Genomic DNA, 17020 nt, shown 5'->3' on the forward strand with positions numbered 1-17020 from the left:
TATTATTTTTTTCTTGTCGGACTTCCAAGTATGTTGGTTTTTGATGAAGTGTAAACGCCCTGTTACACTGTGTAAACTCGCCTTGTATGTATGTAAAGCTTATATTATTGAAAAATAAAAAACAGATCAGTAAATTCATCGAACCGTTTTTTCTACTGCCAATGTCTAGGCGTACACCAGAAGTGGGACGTTTGCGTGCTTGCCCAGCTCCTCTTCGTTTTATTAATTAACATGAAATCCTCCTCATGCAGCCTCACAGAAATTCAGCAACGGATAGACGAAGTCACTCGGTTTCTATCTATAACTCTTAATATTGCTAATGCCCACACAGTGGAGTTTTACACTCACGACGTGTGGAAACGGTTCGTGGCCGTATCACCGGAGGACGTCCTGTCAGCTGTAGGTTCCGGTAATCACCAGCAGAGGGAGCCACAGCACAGGCAAAGTGGTAAGCTAGTTCCAACCAAACAAGAGAGCGAAGGGCTTTTCTTTTCTTTTCTTTTATTGTCTAATATGGAAGCTTGTTTCCTGGAAAAATGTCAGAGAGACCTAATTTCTTAAAAAAATTTGAGATAACAACCCCAAACATTGACTTATGGATGGCAAAAAATAAAATAAATAAATAAACTTTTGGAAACATTCTTCCATGTTTAGGAACAAGGAGTAACCTAATACTAATGATATATATATTTTTAAAGTGTTGATTTTACTTAGACTTGAAGTTGTTAGTTACTTTTGAAACAAGGTAATTATCAGCCCAAATGTGTGTGGATCATATCGCATCTGAAAAGGGACTGCAGATGTTCTGGACCAAAATCTATGTTAGTATCAGCTTATTAAAGATTTGATCCCCAGTATTTATAAATTAATATAAATTATCAAGGCATAAAAGCAAAACTATTTATACATGGACCGAAACTGTGAATTTTAAAGTATATTCTATGTGGACTTTATGTTACAGATATCCCATATCTGTCTCCCTAAACAGAGCAGCCCAGCACCACATTTGGGTTTTGCAATGATACAAAGCGACTGGTTGGCACCCAGGAACTTGTGCAGGCAGCTAAAGAGCACTCTCTTCCCAGCCTTGGACTCTGCATGAGCCGGGAGAATCTACTGCAGGACCTCAGGGACATGAAGTCCGACTCTGGTACTCCAGAGGAGACAGGTAGGGAAGGATTGTTTCTCACTGAGAACAGGAAGCAATCCAGGATTGTCCTGTTCAAATCACAACCATAATTTTTGAACCTATGTGGTGTCAATTTTGGGGAAACTGTGACATTTCTTTCCACTGACCTTTATTTTTTAATATAGTGGCTGCTTTTGAGTCAGATGAGTTTATGACTTCTAAGAAATCCCATGAAGTCCAGTCCATGTCTGAGGTGGTGGCCTGCCTGGCTCAGCACTGTGGGGTTAATCAGGTAGGGCAACATTTTTATAGGTACAGGCAATATCCTAAAGGTATATACTGTAAAAAAGAAATCTGTAAAAACCACTGAACAGCTCTTAACATGTACTGTTTTTGTTTTTTAACTTGACATGCAGGTGATAGATGTAGGCTCAGGGAAGGGCTACTTGAGCTCCTTCCTCTCTCTTCAGTATGCCCTTCGGGTGTATGGCATTGACTCCTCTAGCACCAACACCCACGGTGCTCAGGAGAGGAACAGGAAGCTAAAGAAGTTCTCGAAAGCATACCAGAAACACACCAAAGCAGCAAGGACGCAATCAGAGGCCACACATTCTCCTCAGGAGGAGTTAATAGAAAGAAAAACTGGGCTGAATGGAGACGAAGATGTTTTCTCTGGTAATGGGCCAAGAATTCGGTCACAAGAGGAGGAGAGGGTGTTAACAAGCTCATCAGACATCAACCCCACAGTGGAAGGACGTTCAGAGCAAAACCTAGAAACAGACGAGCTCTTCCTGAGTGCTTTATCCGTGGATGTAATACAGCCTGCTTCCCCCAGAGTTCCCCCAAGTCAACTCAGTGCTGAGGAGAGAGAGAGGAGGAAGAGAGAGAACCTGGAGAGGAAAGCTCAGAGCAGGGCAGACAGCACTGGAGCCGTGTTTTCACCTCTCACATCTTACGTTACTGCAGAAACAGAGCTCCGAGACCTCATCAATGAGCTGGAGGTGAGCAAACCCAAAGCCAAAAGTAAATGTTTAATAATATAAGTAAAAAAAGAAAAGCTTCTTATATATTCACCCAGCTGTAGAGCATAGTAGCATAGCTTGATTCCCATAGCAACTCCTAGAATTACAAGTGTGTCACAGCAGCTGGAGTTTGCATTACTGGAGTGAGTCTGGGATGTGACTGCGGTGCCAAATCTGCAGCGCGTCATCATCAATAAATTTTACCATCGATCTCTACTACTCCCCCTACTTGCTTCCACCTCCTTTTCTGTTCTCTCCCATCTCTGTGTGATTTGTCCAAAACCCAGGATGCAGTCATGGTTGGCCTGCACACTTGTGGCGACTTGGCTCCCAGCACGCTGAGGATGTTTGTGGCTAAACCGGAGCTAGCCGCAGTCTGCAGTGTGGGCTGCTGCTATCACCTGCTGTCTGAGGAGTTTGACCATGCCGGACAGAGTAAACAAACACACACACACACACACACACACACACACACACACACACACACACACACACACACACACACACACTTAGAGGTGTAAATCGCTTCCAGGAGTCAGGAGGTGTGTTTCTATCTGTCTCTGTTTGAGTTGAAAAACTGTAACTGTACACACACACACAGCCTGTGGTTTCTCATGTGCTGTTTATGTCTATTTCTCTCCCTCCTTATTTTCACTGACACTTCTCCCATAGTCCAATCTCAGACACCTGCACTTCATCAATCTGCTCTTATCAGAAATGTAATCTTATATTCCCACAAAGAGTCACATAAACACTTAAACCGAGCCACCACAACATTAAAACCACCTGCCAGATATTGTGTTGGTCCCGCTTGTGAGCACTGACCCGTAGACACAGATCTGTGATGTTCTGCGGTGTCTGTCACCAGGGCTTTGGCAGCTGAGTCTTTGGGTCCTGTGGGCTGTGGGGTGGAGACTGCTTAGATCAAGCCTTGAATCTTCCAAGTCCCAGTCAGTGCAGTGGTGCTGGATTCAGTCCTGTAAGGTTCAGTGTGAACCACTATAGTCAGAGAAGGATTATCCTCTGTATTTTTCCCATGTAGAGATCTTTAGGGTTTACAGAGAATGGTCAGAGCAGTAGAAGATATCCAATGAGCAGCAGCTGGCTGGGCAAAAATGATTTGTCAGGGGAGAATGGCCAGGCTGTTTTGGGCTGATAGAAAAATAACTAAATTAGCCACTCGTAAAAACCAAAGTATGCAGAAGAGCATCTCTAAAAATACAACAAGTCAAACCTTGAGGCATATGGGCTACAGCACCTTTGCAGCAACTGTAGGTAGACTCAGTCAGGTTGAATGGTGTGCTTTATACATGTATGACATTTGCAGATTGGATCCAAGAGTCCTCCGTGTCATGTCTGAGCTAACTATTTATTTAATTTTCCATAGCTGGGACATGCCCAGCCACACTGCAATGTTGTGGCTGATTAGTGCATATTCCTACTTTTTAGTAAACAAGTCCAATATTCCACTGAGAATTCTGAGACTCGGCCTAGTTACCCTTCTGGAGATTGAGTTAAGCTCTGACGCCTACTGTTACAGTCATTAGACTGGATTTATGGATTTAAAATGGCTGTTGAAGGCTGCTGAAAATGAGAATATTTGACCCTTGTATTTAAAAACAGAATCTATTAGAAGGAATTGATTCTGCAGCCAGCGTGAAGTATTCTGTGTTTACGGTGTCGTAGTTAGCCCCGAGTTTCACACCGTAGAGGCTGTTTATCATTGTCTGCTGCTGCCCTAGCTTGACGGCAACGCAGGTGCCAGAATGCAGGCTGATATCATCCCTGTCTCATATATTCCTCCACTCCAGAGTTTATGAGGTATGAAATTGTCTACATGTGTCCTCGTGCTTTGTCTGTAGCCTCTGCACGTCTGCAGGAAAAGAGGCCTCGCTGCTGTCGATACAGCACCACGTCATCTCTTGTTAACAGTGCGACCCTCGACACTTGAGAGTGGAAAATGCTATCATGACAGCTGATTGAAAACACTCTTTTCCACACTTGTTTCTCGATCATTTAAGGAAAGGAACAAAGGCGTTCGCTCACACACGCACAGTTTCACTCCCCTGTTGGCCTTACAGTGCAGTCTGGGCTGCAGGCCAGCTCCTGTGGTGGCCTGCTTCAGCCCAAAAAAGGATCCAAAGGCCTGAAAGCTTCGTTGGAGAAGGACGTTATACATTTATGTGATCGGCTCATTTAGAATTCAAGGATTTCCTGAAGTGCAGCATCCACATCTAGTACTGTAAACTTTCTATATACTCACAACAGCAAAAACGACTCCAAGACGAGTACAGCTTTTGAGTGTACATGTCCGGTCACGCACTAGAATATCAGAAATATTTATCTGACCACTTCAGAACGAGCTCTGTGACCAACACAAGCAAAGCTACTATAAACAGCTCTGTGCACATAATGTACTGAAATCCACCCTTCAGATGTCACAAAGCCTCGTCCACTTCAGTTGCTTCTAAGGGCCTGTGTTGGCGGCCATGTGCCAGGCAGACGTGAAGCTAACCTGACTGCTAATATGCCCCCGTGTCCAGAGCAGTTTGTGAAAGCCTGACCATCCACAGCTGCACATGTTATTAGTGCTTCCTTTGACTGTACTCCCACTGGATTCGCTGTGCCTTGGCCTCAGTCTTCCAACCTTTTTAAAGGGACATGAAAAGGATGGCATGCTGTCAACACTCGCCACCCTCCCACTGGGAATCAGGGTTTTTGAGTACTAAGAACTCCTGCGGTTAGAAAAATGGGGCTCAAATTGCTATTTTTCCACACAATAATTAGAGGTTAGCTGTACTGACTATTTAGGGGGTAACATATGAATTTGCTTGCATTAAAAGAGAAGTTTGAAGTTCTTTTGGGTGATTTTCTGCTGAGAGTTAGATTAGCTTAGCACAAAATGATTAAAAATTAGGAGGCTGATGGTCTTAGCTCCTCAAAGGTAACGAAACACTCTATCAGCATCTATAAAGCAAAATAATTACGCTAGGTGAAATTTGCTAAACTGTACAAAACCTCAGGATTGAATCAATGTTATTTTTAGGCTAGGCTTGCTTTCCCCAAGGTTTATCTTTTGTGCTAAGCTAAACTAAATTCCTGCTGGCTGTGTCTTCGGATTTAATTTAACACTAACTAATAGGTCATTTGAATCCACTCCCCTGGGATGTTCTAAGGCAATCACTGCAAAAAACAACAAAAAAAAGTTCGGTACTTTTGCTATCTTGATGTTTCTCTTGCAAATATTTGAAATAGATGAAAACAGCATGAAAAATCCCACTGGTCAACTAAACTGATTAATCAGTTGACTCATATTCCTGTGTGTCCTCTCACAGAGTGTTTACAGAGTGTGTGTGGTTTCCCTCTGAGTCAGTACCTCCGTGACCAATCCTGCTTTTGTGGCAGAAATGCCAGGATGTCAGCATGTTTGGTAAGTTTCTCATGTGTTTTTTTTTTTTTCTTTTTTCATGGCTGCATACAAAAAGCCCCCCAAACAAACAAAAAAAACTATTAGCTGACAGTAGAACTTTACACTGATGAACTCAAGAGTCTGACCGTCAGTGGATGAATCACATACTGTTCATGTTTTCATAACCCTTGGTGCATACTGAGGTCTGATGGATACAGTCAACTGTATTTATACTGTTGCTTCCAGTGTATATAATTTTGCTTCTGTAACCAACCACAGTGGATTTGAAATGAAGTAGTGAAGCTGTGATTGAAGTGCAGACCTGCAGCTTTATTACAAGCGGTTTAAAAAACGTTGCATGGCAAATTACACCCATTTGTTATAAAGTCTTTCCATTTTCACAGGCTCAGAAGAAACTGTCCCCCCACCACCACACACACACACACACACACACACACACACACACACACACACACACACACACACACACACACACACACACACACATTCACTTGAACAGCATGCTCGGATGCATTGAGGTCACTTGTCTGAATTGGATATTTAGGAACATTACATTTGTTCGCCTTACAAATCTCTGGGGCTGCTTGCACAGCATCATCCATCGTGGCCCTATTTTTATGCTGCAGATCTGAGCACCTTGGCCGGGAGTCCATTGATTAGCCACTTATTAATCGTCACACAGTTGCTTAAAGACAGACTCCCCAAGGATTATAGCTGGAAGCCAGAAATCTTCTCGTATCAAGGTCATGTCTCTCTCCTCTGTGACCAGTCCAGATATGTGTTCGTAGAAAAAACATCATCACCAGATCCTACATCCACCAACGCATCACTGCGGTTTTGACAGACACTTTGGTATTTTTTGTGTCAGTGGTTTCCCAATAGTGTGCACATTGAGGCAAGTCTGGGTGTGCCCTGATCCAGGTGTGCTTTGGTATTTTTGTACAACCATTGAATTGTTATTGCAAACATATAACTGTTCTATGTGCACTGCAAGGGTCTGTTTCAGAATCAGAAGCCAAACAACTCTTCTGAAAGAAACTTGGCCTACCTTAAAAGAGCACTGGATTCATACCAAAGGCTGACAAGTTAACAGAGGCAAAGTATTGTTGAGTGGTGACAACTCTGCAATAGATTACAAATGGCACGGGCTGTCAAAGAGTGTTATTCTGAAAAGCAAAAAGGGAGAACTCTTTGGGTGACAAAGATTGTTTTGCATAGATACTCCGTAGTTGTGGCTTGCTCGCAAAGAGTTTGAAAACTAATACTTTGGACCATCAGCCCTTTCATTCTGGCCCAAGGTAAAAGTTTTTTTCTTCACCAAGGAAATACCAAGAATTCTTCAATCATCAAGAAATTTCTTGCCTTCCTTGGGTAAATGTCTGTGTTATCCATGTTGCTGAACTTTCCGGTGCATCCCTTCTTTCCAAGAACCTGCAAAATTGAACTGGCAACCCAAGAGTTTCCACTATCTTTCCAATAGATCTCTTTTGTTTTTCACCCTAGCGATGGCATTCTTCATGTGCGCTGACACATCTTTCCATGTCTGTAATATTGAGAGTTCCCATGAGCAGCTACCAAATTCAACTTCAATATGTGGCGTTTTACAGAAGCAAAAATGTACCACTGTTCAAATACTTATGTACCTAATATACTAGACCAGGGGTGGGGGAACTCCAGGCCTAAAGGGCCGGTGTCCTGTAGGTTTTAGAGGTGTCCTTGATCCAAGAGAGCTGATTTATATGGCTAAATGACCTTCTCAACATGTCTCGAAGTTCTCCAGAGGCCTGGTAATGAACTAATCATTTGATTCAGGTGTGTTGACCCAGGGTGACATATAAAACCTGCAGGACACCGGCCCTTGAAGCCTGGAGTTCCCCACCCCTGGACTAGACAATAGGCTCAGAAGTCTTGTAGAGTCCATCTGCTGTTCTGGCAGCACACAAAGGACCAAGACTATATTAGACAAGGGTGATCATAATGTTTTGGCTCATTAGTATAACCAGAGCATCAGAAATGTTTTTTTTTCTTTACTCCTACAGCTCACTTTTTTTCCAGGAAAGTCTTTGTCTTAACACTTTCCCATTTGTCTCAAACAGGCACTGGAAAGAGTTGCACTTGGCCAAGGGGTAAGTAAGGCGTGCATACTAACTGTAATCAATATCATAGACAAATAGCCATCATTGCAAAAGAATGGAAGCTCTTTCTGTAAACTGTCATTACGCTCATCAAAACAAATACATCAAATGATTTCAAATCACAAGTGCGGGCTTTCACAATCACCCAGGACCGTATTATCTTCATTGCTGATCTCCGGCATGCATTCAAACAATCAGCCCATTAATTCTGCTATTGTTTTAAGTCTGTGATTGACTACAGTGTATTTATTTGAAATGCAGAGCTTGGAGGCTCCAGGCCAAAGCTGATACATGACACCCGCTGCCATTAATATGGAATGTTTATAAATATTAATGCAATCATGGAAAGATTGATTACTGACTGGAACAGAACTCTGAATCCAAAAACAGGCTTGATTGCTTGCTAGTGTTGCACTAAGTTTGCAAAGTGTCAGAAATATTCGTCGGCCATTTGTACACATGTTTGGTGAAGGAAAAAAAAGTTTTTCACTGTAAAAGCTGAGTTATGTTAATTCAAATAAACAGCTTTGTCCTTCCCTGCAGATTCAGATGGAATCTCTGTTCTACCGAGCAGTCCTTCATGTTATTCTGAGGGACCACTACAGCTCCTATAAAAGGTAATCTACAGGAATTCACATCTGGACCAGCGGATTTCTAGTGGAGTATGAGAAATCAGGGCAAATGCATGTAATTTTTTAAGACCTTTTTTTTTCCTTCCCCCTGTCAGTGTGTACAGTATCAACTATGTTTGGTTAGAATGAGTGAGAACAGAACAGGTGTCAAGCTTTGATAGCAGTCCAAAGGTTTTGTTTTATTTGTTGTGAACCAGAAGTGAAAGGTTTCTTTCTCTGGCTTGTTTAGGTTACAAATGACCCAAGACTTGCCAGCAAAAGCCATATGTACTCAATTCCTGGCCAGATTTGGGTGTATTGTTGTATCAGGCCTAATGAATAATAGACTTGAGGGTTCAAATGAGCTTGAAGTTTACATATAGATCAGTTAGTGGACAGAAATTGAACCGACAGGAAAAAGTCTTTTGTTTCCAAGCAGGTAACCTATGGCAATTCTAGCTGCTAGAGCACAGCTACAAATGTTTTGTTCTGAAAATGTTCAAAGATCATTACCCTTCAGTGTTATAGTGATGTTTTCAGTACAGGAAACATTAAAAAAATCTGATTAATAAACATAAGCTATGTTATATGTTCATACTGTCTGCGCTAACACATAACATAGCTGGAAACATTCCTCAGAGATTTTGGCCCATGTTGACACGATGGTGTCACACAGTTGCTCCAGATTTGTCGGCTATACATGTGTGATATGAATCTTCTAGTCCACCACATCTCAAGGTGCTCCGATTGTTTTGAGATCTGGTGACTGTGGAGGCGATTTTAGTACAGTGAACTCAAAGTTGTGTTCAAAAAACAGTTTAAGATGATTTGAGCTTTATGATATGGCATACTATCCTGCTGTAAGCAGCCATCAGAAAGCAGGTATGCTGTGGACACGGTCAGCAACAATACACAGCTAGGCTTAGGTATTTAAATGATGCTTAGTTGGCAATAAGAGACTCAAAAAGTGCCAAGAACGTATCCCCCCCACACCATTAAACCAATGCCAGACTGAACTGCTGACACGAAGGAAGATGGATCCATGCTTTCATGTTGTTTACACTTAATTCTGACCTCACTGTTCAAATATCACAGCAGCAATTCAGACTCATCAGACCAAGTTTTCTCAGTAGCTCATGTGCTTCAAAGTTTGATGTGTTGGCATGCTCGTCTGCATACCTTGGTATTAATTAGTGGCTAGCTGGGTTATTGTTACCCAAAAGCAGCCTGGCCATTCTGTTCTGAGGTCTGGCATCAACTACATCTTCACCCAGGGAACTGCTGCTCACTGGATATTTTTCCTTTTTCAGACCATCCTCTGTAAACCCTAGAGATGGTTGTGTGGGAAAATCCCATCTCAGAGGAGGTCATCACCATGCCGTGTTCAAAGTCCCTAAAATCACCTTCCCCATTATGATGCTTGGTTTAAACTTCAACCTAAAGTCGTTGAATTATTACCTTGTTTGATTGATTAGATATTTGCGTTAAAGAGCATTTGAACTGGTGTACTTAATAAATTGTCCAAGAGTAAATACTGTTTACCATGCTTATCATCTTATTATACAGAGTTAGCATTGTAACAGTTACTGTTAGCACTAAACACAACAGTAGTTGGTCAAAAATGACAATTAAAGTGATGATGGGACTCTAATGCTAATGCAATCAAAGTCATTCCAATATATACTGATGGGAAGGTGAATGTACCAAATTTCATAGCAGTCCATTAAACAGTCTAAAGAAAGCCAGTAAAATCATTAAAATTTGTACTCTGAGAATCATTTCTATAAAACTTCAGATGCTTTTAGTTATTTCTCTTTTGACCAAAGTGGTGGCGAGACTAACTGGACATACATGCCGTAACTGACTTACTTAGATCCACAAAACTACTAGGAATAAAAAGGTGAGCCGTTGCCTACAGAGAATTTAAATAAAGGTACCAAAATATGGGCACATATATGAGAAGGCAGCGTCATAACGCACACAGAAACATGTTTAGACTGGCAGTGGTTCTTGATTATGCATTTTAAGTTAAAAATTCCTGCTAAACTCCACATCTCCTTTTTTCTTTGTGAATTTTCTAGTGTTTCTTGTGGATTTTTGGCATTTTAATGAACATTTGTACATTTTCTACATTACTAGAAATACTGTAAAAAATAGAAATTCTTAACACCATCTGGTAGCAATTAAGGCAGAATATGCAGGCATCCTTCAAGCTTCAGTTTGTCCTTAATTCACCTTGCTATCCAAAGAGTAGCTGCTGCTTTACAACCCAGCCCATTCTCACTCCATTCCCTATACTGTAAGGCCTTTCAGCCAGTGTAGTGCACATCTTTAGTGACTTATTGTATCTGCCCGACAAAGCCAAACAATAGAAGGAAATGCTGCAGACCTCAGTTTACTCTTATCAAAATATTATCACTCCAGACACCATCAAAGAGAACCTGCCTGCTGACCTTTGACCTTCATCAGATCAGCATTGAATACCCATTAGTCTTCCCCAAACACCAGCTATTCCTCATCGTTTAATCCTTAGAAACATTTGCTGAGGTGTGAGTGCATCACTGAGCAGAAACATGTTTGTTCCACAGTGAAAAGCGAGTTGGGAATGTTTACTCCAAAGCAAAGTCATTTGTGGACTACGTTCGGCGAGCTCTGCGCAGACTGGAACTGGATGAATCAAAGGTCGGGAGCAGAATATTACACTCATCTTTACACCTTCCACAAACACACAAGAAAAGAAATAAACACACTGTCCTTCTGCATTTTCAGCTACAGATTTAGGTTAGAGCTAGACTCAGTAAGTGGACCATTTCCAATCCATATTTTTACTCATGACCTCAAACAGAGAAGCGTTGCATAATTCACAATTCAAAATTATCCTTATTTGTTTTATACTGACCCTTGTTGTAGTCCCTGAGTTCATTCTCAGCTGTTTAAGCTCCTCTCTCTTTAAGGCCACCCTCCCTTTGATCCAGCTGGTCTTCTGATTGGCTGCATGGGGCCAGTCCCAACCAGCCAATCAGCAGCTGGATAGGCCCAGATGTTTTGACATCTTACAGAGCCATAAGTACAAAAAAAGACTGTCTGACAGTGGAATTATACATCTGCACCTACTGCACTGTGACCTAATGTGCAGCTCCATAGGAATCTAACTACACGTCACACTCAGTGCGGCCTCCACAGATATAAATGCTAGCAACAGCTTTAGCCACTTGTGAAGCCGACATCATAGGCTGCGTGTAGATGAGGCCTGAGCTTTTGCCTCTCAGGGATTACTTTCACATATGCTGACCTCATTATTTGAAAATTTGAGCAACAATCATTCTAACAGCATGTATGTGACAGGATATAAGTAAAAACCTAACAGGTTGATTTAGGTTAACAATAGAGTGTGTCGTATCGTATAGTATAGTATAGGATCTTAGTATAGGATCTTTCACACTGTTGAGAAGTCAGTCATCTGGTTGCTCTGGGTAACAGTGGGCGATGGCGCGCTGTCTGTCTGTCCCATGTTTCTCACAGCTCTTTTAAAAACATGCTATTTTCTGTCACTTGTCCCACTTCACATCTCCCTCACAGCTTGCTTCCAACTTTTTTTGTCATTCTCCTCTCTTTTACCTGCATATATAACACGTCACTCTCTCTTTAGCTCTCTGACAGCGACATCCAGGATTACCACAACACATACAGAGTGCGAATGGATGAGATGCATGCTTTTAACATGGTAAGTCTTCCATACATCTTGGTTCTCTCCCTGTCGAGCATCCTAGTATTTAATTCCCACCTTAGATTCCAACAACATGTTTAAACCCTTTTTTGTGTAAAAATCTTTTTTTTCCTGTAAAAAGAAAAAAAATTACAGACCACTAAGTGAGGTCATTGTATTCTACGGGGAAATAATGAGAGAGTGATTGCTCTGAACGAGAAGAAAACCACCCACTTTTTTCCCTCTTCTTTTCTGAGGCCACTAATTGTGATGTCAGCCAGCATACCAGTTTTCTTTCATGACACAAACCAGTAAAATAGGTTTTGGGGAATTGCGGACTACTTGGAAGACACAAGTTTTGCATATGTGTCAAATAGAGTAAAAAAAAAAAAAAGATATACACATGTGCTTTCTCTCATGTCGGCCTCTTTCTACAGCTGAAGGTGACCCTTGCTCCCTGTATCGAAGGTCTGATTCTCCTCGATCGCCTCTGCTATCTGAAAGAACAGGTAAAAAAAATATTTGGTGTCATCAAACTGTCAAATCCTGCTTAAATGAATTCAACTCTGATGGTGCTTCAGAACATTCACAGCACAGCTTTGGAGGATTTTTCCAATTTTCTGTCTGGGCTCATCTTTATGATTCGCTTGTTCAGCTTGTTGATTGGGATATGAAATATACTTCCCAGATGATGAAAGTGAACACACAGAAATGTCAGCTGAAATCTGGAAACCTCTCTTTGTTATTGACAGTAACATAGGTGTCGGCTAAATTGAAGCCAGCCTGCAATTTATCATCTCGTGTTGCGGCAGCCAAACACAACACGCTAATCTTTGGTCTGAGTCATAACGATGAGATGTGTATGATCGAAAAGCTTTGAAGTTCTGATTATGCGAGATTATATGTCAGATGAACCTCCTTAAATGAGAAGGGGGGGACGTAATCAAGCACTGTAACATCAAGTGCACTGGTCAGCGTTTGGGGGATCTCCCTTGAGGTCAAGCAGAGGAAGGGGGGAAAATAGGAGATGATGGATGGATGTTAATGTGATCCATGCGGTGATAAGTGTGCAGAAGCACGTTCAGCCTTAAACAATCATGTAAGCACACAAAGATCAGGTGTTGAATTGATGTGTTTTCACTGAATTTGCAGGCCCTGATAGTAGAACAACGATGCACATATTCCAGTAAGGAGAGATCATCTGGAAGAAGAGAATGAGATTTATTACAAAAAATATGAATATGCAAATTTAGACTCAAATGAGAGGCGACATCATGGAGCAGATTCCCAGATTATGGTAGGAGATTGGTTGGACCCACAGGAGTCACATACACTGCTTGTGGAGCAGAGTAAGCAGATGGCTGCTGAGCACTTTTGGATGAGATGCCCTGGAAAACTTGGATGATGTAGAGATGGGGAGGAGGAGGGTTGCACGACGGGCGGCCTGAAAGGGAGAATTTACAGATCACTTTACAGAGCGAATTTAAAGGACTGAACAGGGGCCTGAATGGAGGCTGATTGACCCAGAGAGTGTGGGCAGATAGATTATTTTTGGATAAAAGCACAAATGGCAACATTTTCATAGAGGTGAGTTTGACAGCGTGGAAAATCGAAATCACACCGGGGCGGCGCAGCCGAGCGTGAAACGGCTGGGTTTAGAATTAGCACCTCCAAGTCTGAGGCCATGGTTCTCAGGCGGAAAAGGGTGAACTGCCCACCCTTTGTTGTGGTGGATTGTTGTCCCAAGTGCAGGAGTTTTAAGTATCTCAGGGGTCTTGTGAGGGAAGAGTGTAGCAGGACATTGACAGATGAACTGGTGTGGCACCGGCAGTCAAGTTTCAAGTTTTATTGTCATGTACAGATAAACAGTGTAGCCACATTTACCCATAATGAAATTCTTTGGCTCGAGCTCCTCAGCTTTACATGAGCATATAGAAAGTCTGCAGTTATATTAAGAAGAAAATAACAGAAAATAGCAGTAATAATAATGATAAAAGAGAAAAAAGAGAGGAAAAAAGTATTAAATATTTAGAGAATTTAAGACAAGTTGGTATTTACAGGTTGTGCAAAACTTGTGCATGAGCATTTAAGTGGCATTTGTTGAAGTGCCAGTGTGTAGAGTCCTGTAATTATAGTGAGTGTGTAATGGTGTGTATAGAATGTCAGCAGTTCAAAAGCCTGATAGCTTGTGGGTAGAAACTGTCTCTGTGTCTGCTAGTGCGAGTCTGAATGCTCCCGAATTGCCTGCCGGACGGCAGGAGCGTGAAAAGTCTGTGGCTGGGGTCATGCAGAAGCTGTACCGGTCTGTTGTGGTGAAGACGGAGCTGAAAATAAAAGAGAAGCTGTTGATTTCCTGGTTGACCCGTGCTCCTAGCGCTTGTGGCCATAAGCTGGTGTCAGTGACAGAAAGGATGAGATAATGGGTACAAGTGGTGGAAATCAGCTTCCTTGCAAGAGTGGAGGGTCTCTCCCTTAGTAATGGGGTGAGGTTTTAAGTCATTTAGAACAACTTGAAGCAGAACCAGTTAAGGTGGTACAGGCATCTGACCAAGATGTGTCCTGGAGGTCTCCTATGTGTGGTGTTCTGGGCATGTCCTATTCGGAAGACCCAAGAAATCCTGCGTGGACGTGGCCAGGCAGAGGGAGGTCTGGTTGTCTCTCCTTAGACAACAACAGCAGCAACAAAGCTCTTGCTTGTGATGGTTTAATGGATGACAGTGTTAATCAGCCGCTCAGTCCCATATTTTGCATAGGGGCTGGTCAGAATTTGAATTTGTCCGTCATTGGTTTGTGACTAAACCTAGCACCACCCACCAGGCCTTCCTGTAAAATCCCCCAGCCACAGGTTTTTAATCCAGATAAGAACTCTAAAGAGTGTTCACGGGTAAAAGTTTATTGTAGAAATACTATTTTAGGGGAGGAATTCCCAAATGCCTCACAGCAAGAGGGTCCAAGATCTGAATCCTCTGTCTGGCCGGGGGCTTTCTGTGTGCTGTTTGGACGTTCTCCCTTTGTTTGCATGTATTGGTGTGACTGTGAGTGTGAATGGTTGTCCTTGTTAGGCCTGCAGCAAACTGGTGACCTGTTCAGGGTCTCGCCCTAAGTGGAAGGATGACATGATCACTTGATCGTGTATGAATCATATCAGAGTTTCAGAAAAGGTGGGCGGGAGTAAGCGACACAGTATGCTTGTTTTATTGGTGTAAATGCTCCCCATCTGTAGATATGCACTTCTGTCCATGATAGCACAGTGTTAGAACTTACAACGGATATTTTTGAAGACCCCTTGGCTATGAGTTACAAACACCTGCTTTAAGATTTTTAAATGGACTGAGTACAAACATGGTTGTGGGGTGACTGCCTGAGAAATTTCTGAACACACCCTAGTCAGCACTAGATGATGACAGAGAGAGAGAGATTTCCAGCGCGCATACAACCTCTGGGTTGGCTACAGTTCTACAGCTAAACAGCTTAGCTGCCAAGGAAGACAAACTTGTTTTGCACATAAAGATGAGCCCACCTGAGTGAACACTTGCACAGATATTTCTTCTCGGGGGATTCAATAGAGAATTCTTTTATAGAGGAAACATCCTTCAGCTGTAATAAAGCCCAAACTGGGAGCAGAATCAAGATTTTTATATCAGCTCTGTTGTGTGTGTGTGTTTTTTTTTTTCCTTGTATGCCAGGAGGACGTGTCATTCTCTGCACTGGTGCAACTGTTTGACCCCCTGTTGTCTCCCAGATGCTATGCTGTCATCGGACTCAAGAATGATGGGAAAAGAACTACAAGCTGAGGAACTCGAACATATGCACATAATACAATGATTCAAGGTTCATGTTTATACATGAACGAAGCAGCAATCATGCTTTGAAAGTGATTGTATTATGTATGCATTCCCAACTGTTTGTTTTAATTGCAACATTTCATCTAGTTTGAATCTTTTTTTTTAATGTTATCTCGATTTGTGGAACACATGGTGTTACTTTTAAATGGAAAAGTATCTGAAATATTTCTACTTCTCTGGTCTTGGCCTTGGGTTCTTCTCAGAGATCAAACCCGTGCTCGAAACACCTGGAAAAACTGCCTTTTCTCTTTGATAGCATACTATGTATTGCATCCTTTTAACATGTTTTTAAAGACAGTTTAGGGGGTTTGAAGCATTATGGGATTTAAAGTAACCAGGATCCCCTCAGCAGGTCTGGAAACTCAATTTCTAGAATCCCAAACCAGAGGAAGTAGAGGAAAAGACAGGGCATGTGGTGCCCTTGTCTCCAATCTTAATATTTACTTTTTTTAAATTTACCTCTGCCTCAGTTATTTAATAAATCATATTCTTTGTACATGTTTGAAAATTAATGTATGTGGGTTTTGTTTTTGTTTTTTTGTTTTTTTAGCATATAGCTCTTCTTCTGACCTTTCCCTGTAAAACCCGTAAGATGTTCGTGTGTGCAAATTGCAGTAAATCAGCAGTTTCTGAAATATTGTGACCAGCCTGTCTGACACCAGCAACCATACCACATTCAAAATCACTTAAATCACATTTCTTTCTCATTCTGATGCTCAGTTTGAACTTCAGCAGGTCATAAAGACCATGTCTATTTTTTTAGCTGCTACAGTGTGATTGGCTGATTAGATATTTGCATTAACAGGCAGTTGATCAGGTGTTCCTAACAAAATGACCAGTGAGCATATAGTTAATATGGTTACTGTAGGAATAAAACATTACATTTATGGGAAACTGTTCAGCTACCAGGTTAATGGATGACAGCTTCTTACTATATGAATATAATATTTAACTGGTTAAAATGTTAAACCCTCTGTCAAGTGCAAAACTTGACCGAAATTTAACAAACTCAAAATAACCGCTTTTGTAGTGTTAGTTTATCTAACAAGACTGCAGTTGAATAAATAAAACACAAAAGTGTTTGGAAACAATATTTTCTTCCTAAATGATGAGAATTAGTTCTGTCAAGTTGTATTCAGCTT

At 41.7% G+C, this 17020-nt stretch overlaps 1 protein-coding gene across 1 annotated transcript; it reads left to right on the forward strand.

Moving 5' to 3' along the window:
- Positions 1-3: 3 nt before the first annotated feature.
- mettl25 (methyltransferase like 25) lies at positions 4-16513 on the forward strand. The gene is made up of 12 exons (XM_026147473.1): positions 4-448; positions 989-1168; positions 1315-1421; positions 1546-2130; positions 2439-2586; positions 5487-5581; positions 7678-7707; positions 8260-8333; positions 10916-11009; positions 11977-12051; positions 12471-12542; positions 15720-16513. Exons 1-12 carry the CDS (start codon positions 232-234, stop codon positions 15825-15827), a joined length of 1785 nt encoding a protein of 594 aa, XP_026003258.1. The 5' UTR covers positions 4-231; the 3' UTR covers positions 15828-16513.
- The last annotated feature ends 507 nt before the right edge of the window (positions 16514-17020 follow it).

Source organism: Astatotilapia calliptera, chromosome 17 (assembly GCF_900246225.1).
Source record: "Astatotilapia calliptera chromosome 17, fAstCal1.2, whole genome shotgun sequence".
Classification (NCBI taxonomy): domain Eukaryota; kingdom Metazoa; phylum Chordata; class Actinopteri; order Cichliformes; family Cichlidae; genus Astatotilapia; species Astatotilapia calliptera.

Excerpts from the sequence above, each read along its gene's own strand:
- mettl25 (XM_026147473.1), top strand. The coding sequence starts at position 232 with ATGAAATCCTCCTCATGCAGCCTCACAGAAATTCAGCAACGGATAGAC. Across the intron at positions 7,708-8,259 it reads GAGTTGCACTTGGCCAAGGG|ATTCAGATGGAATCTCTGTT; the intron begins GTAAGTAAGGCG and ends CCTTCCCTGCAG. Across the intron at positions 12,052-12,470 it reads AGATGCATGCTTTTAACATG|CTGAAGGTGACCCTTGCTCC; the intron begins GTAAGTCTTCCA and ends CTCTTTCTACAG.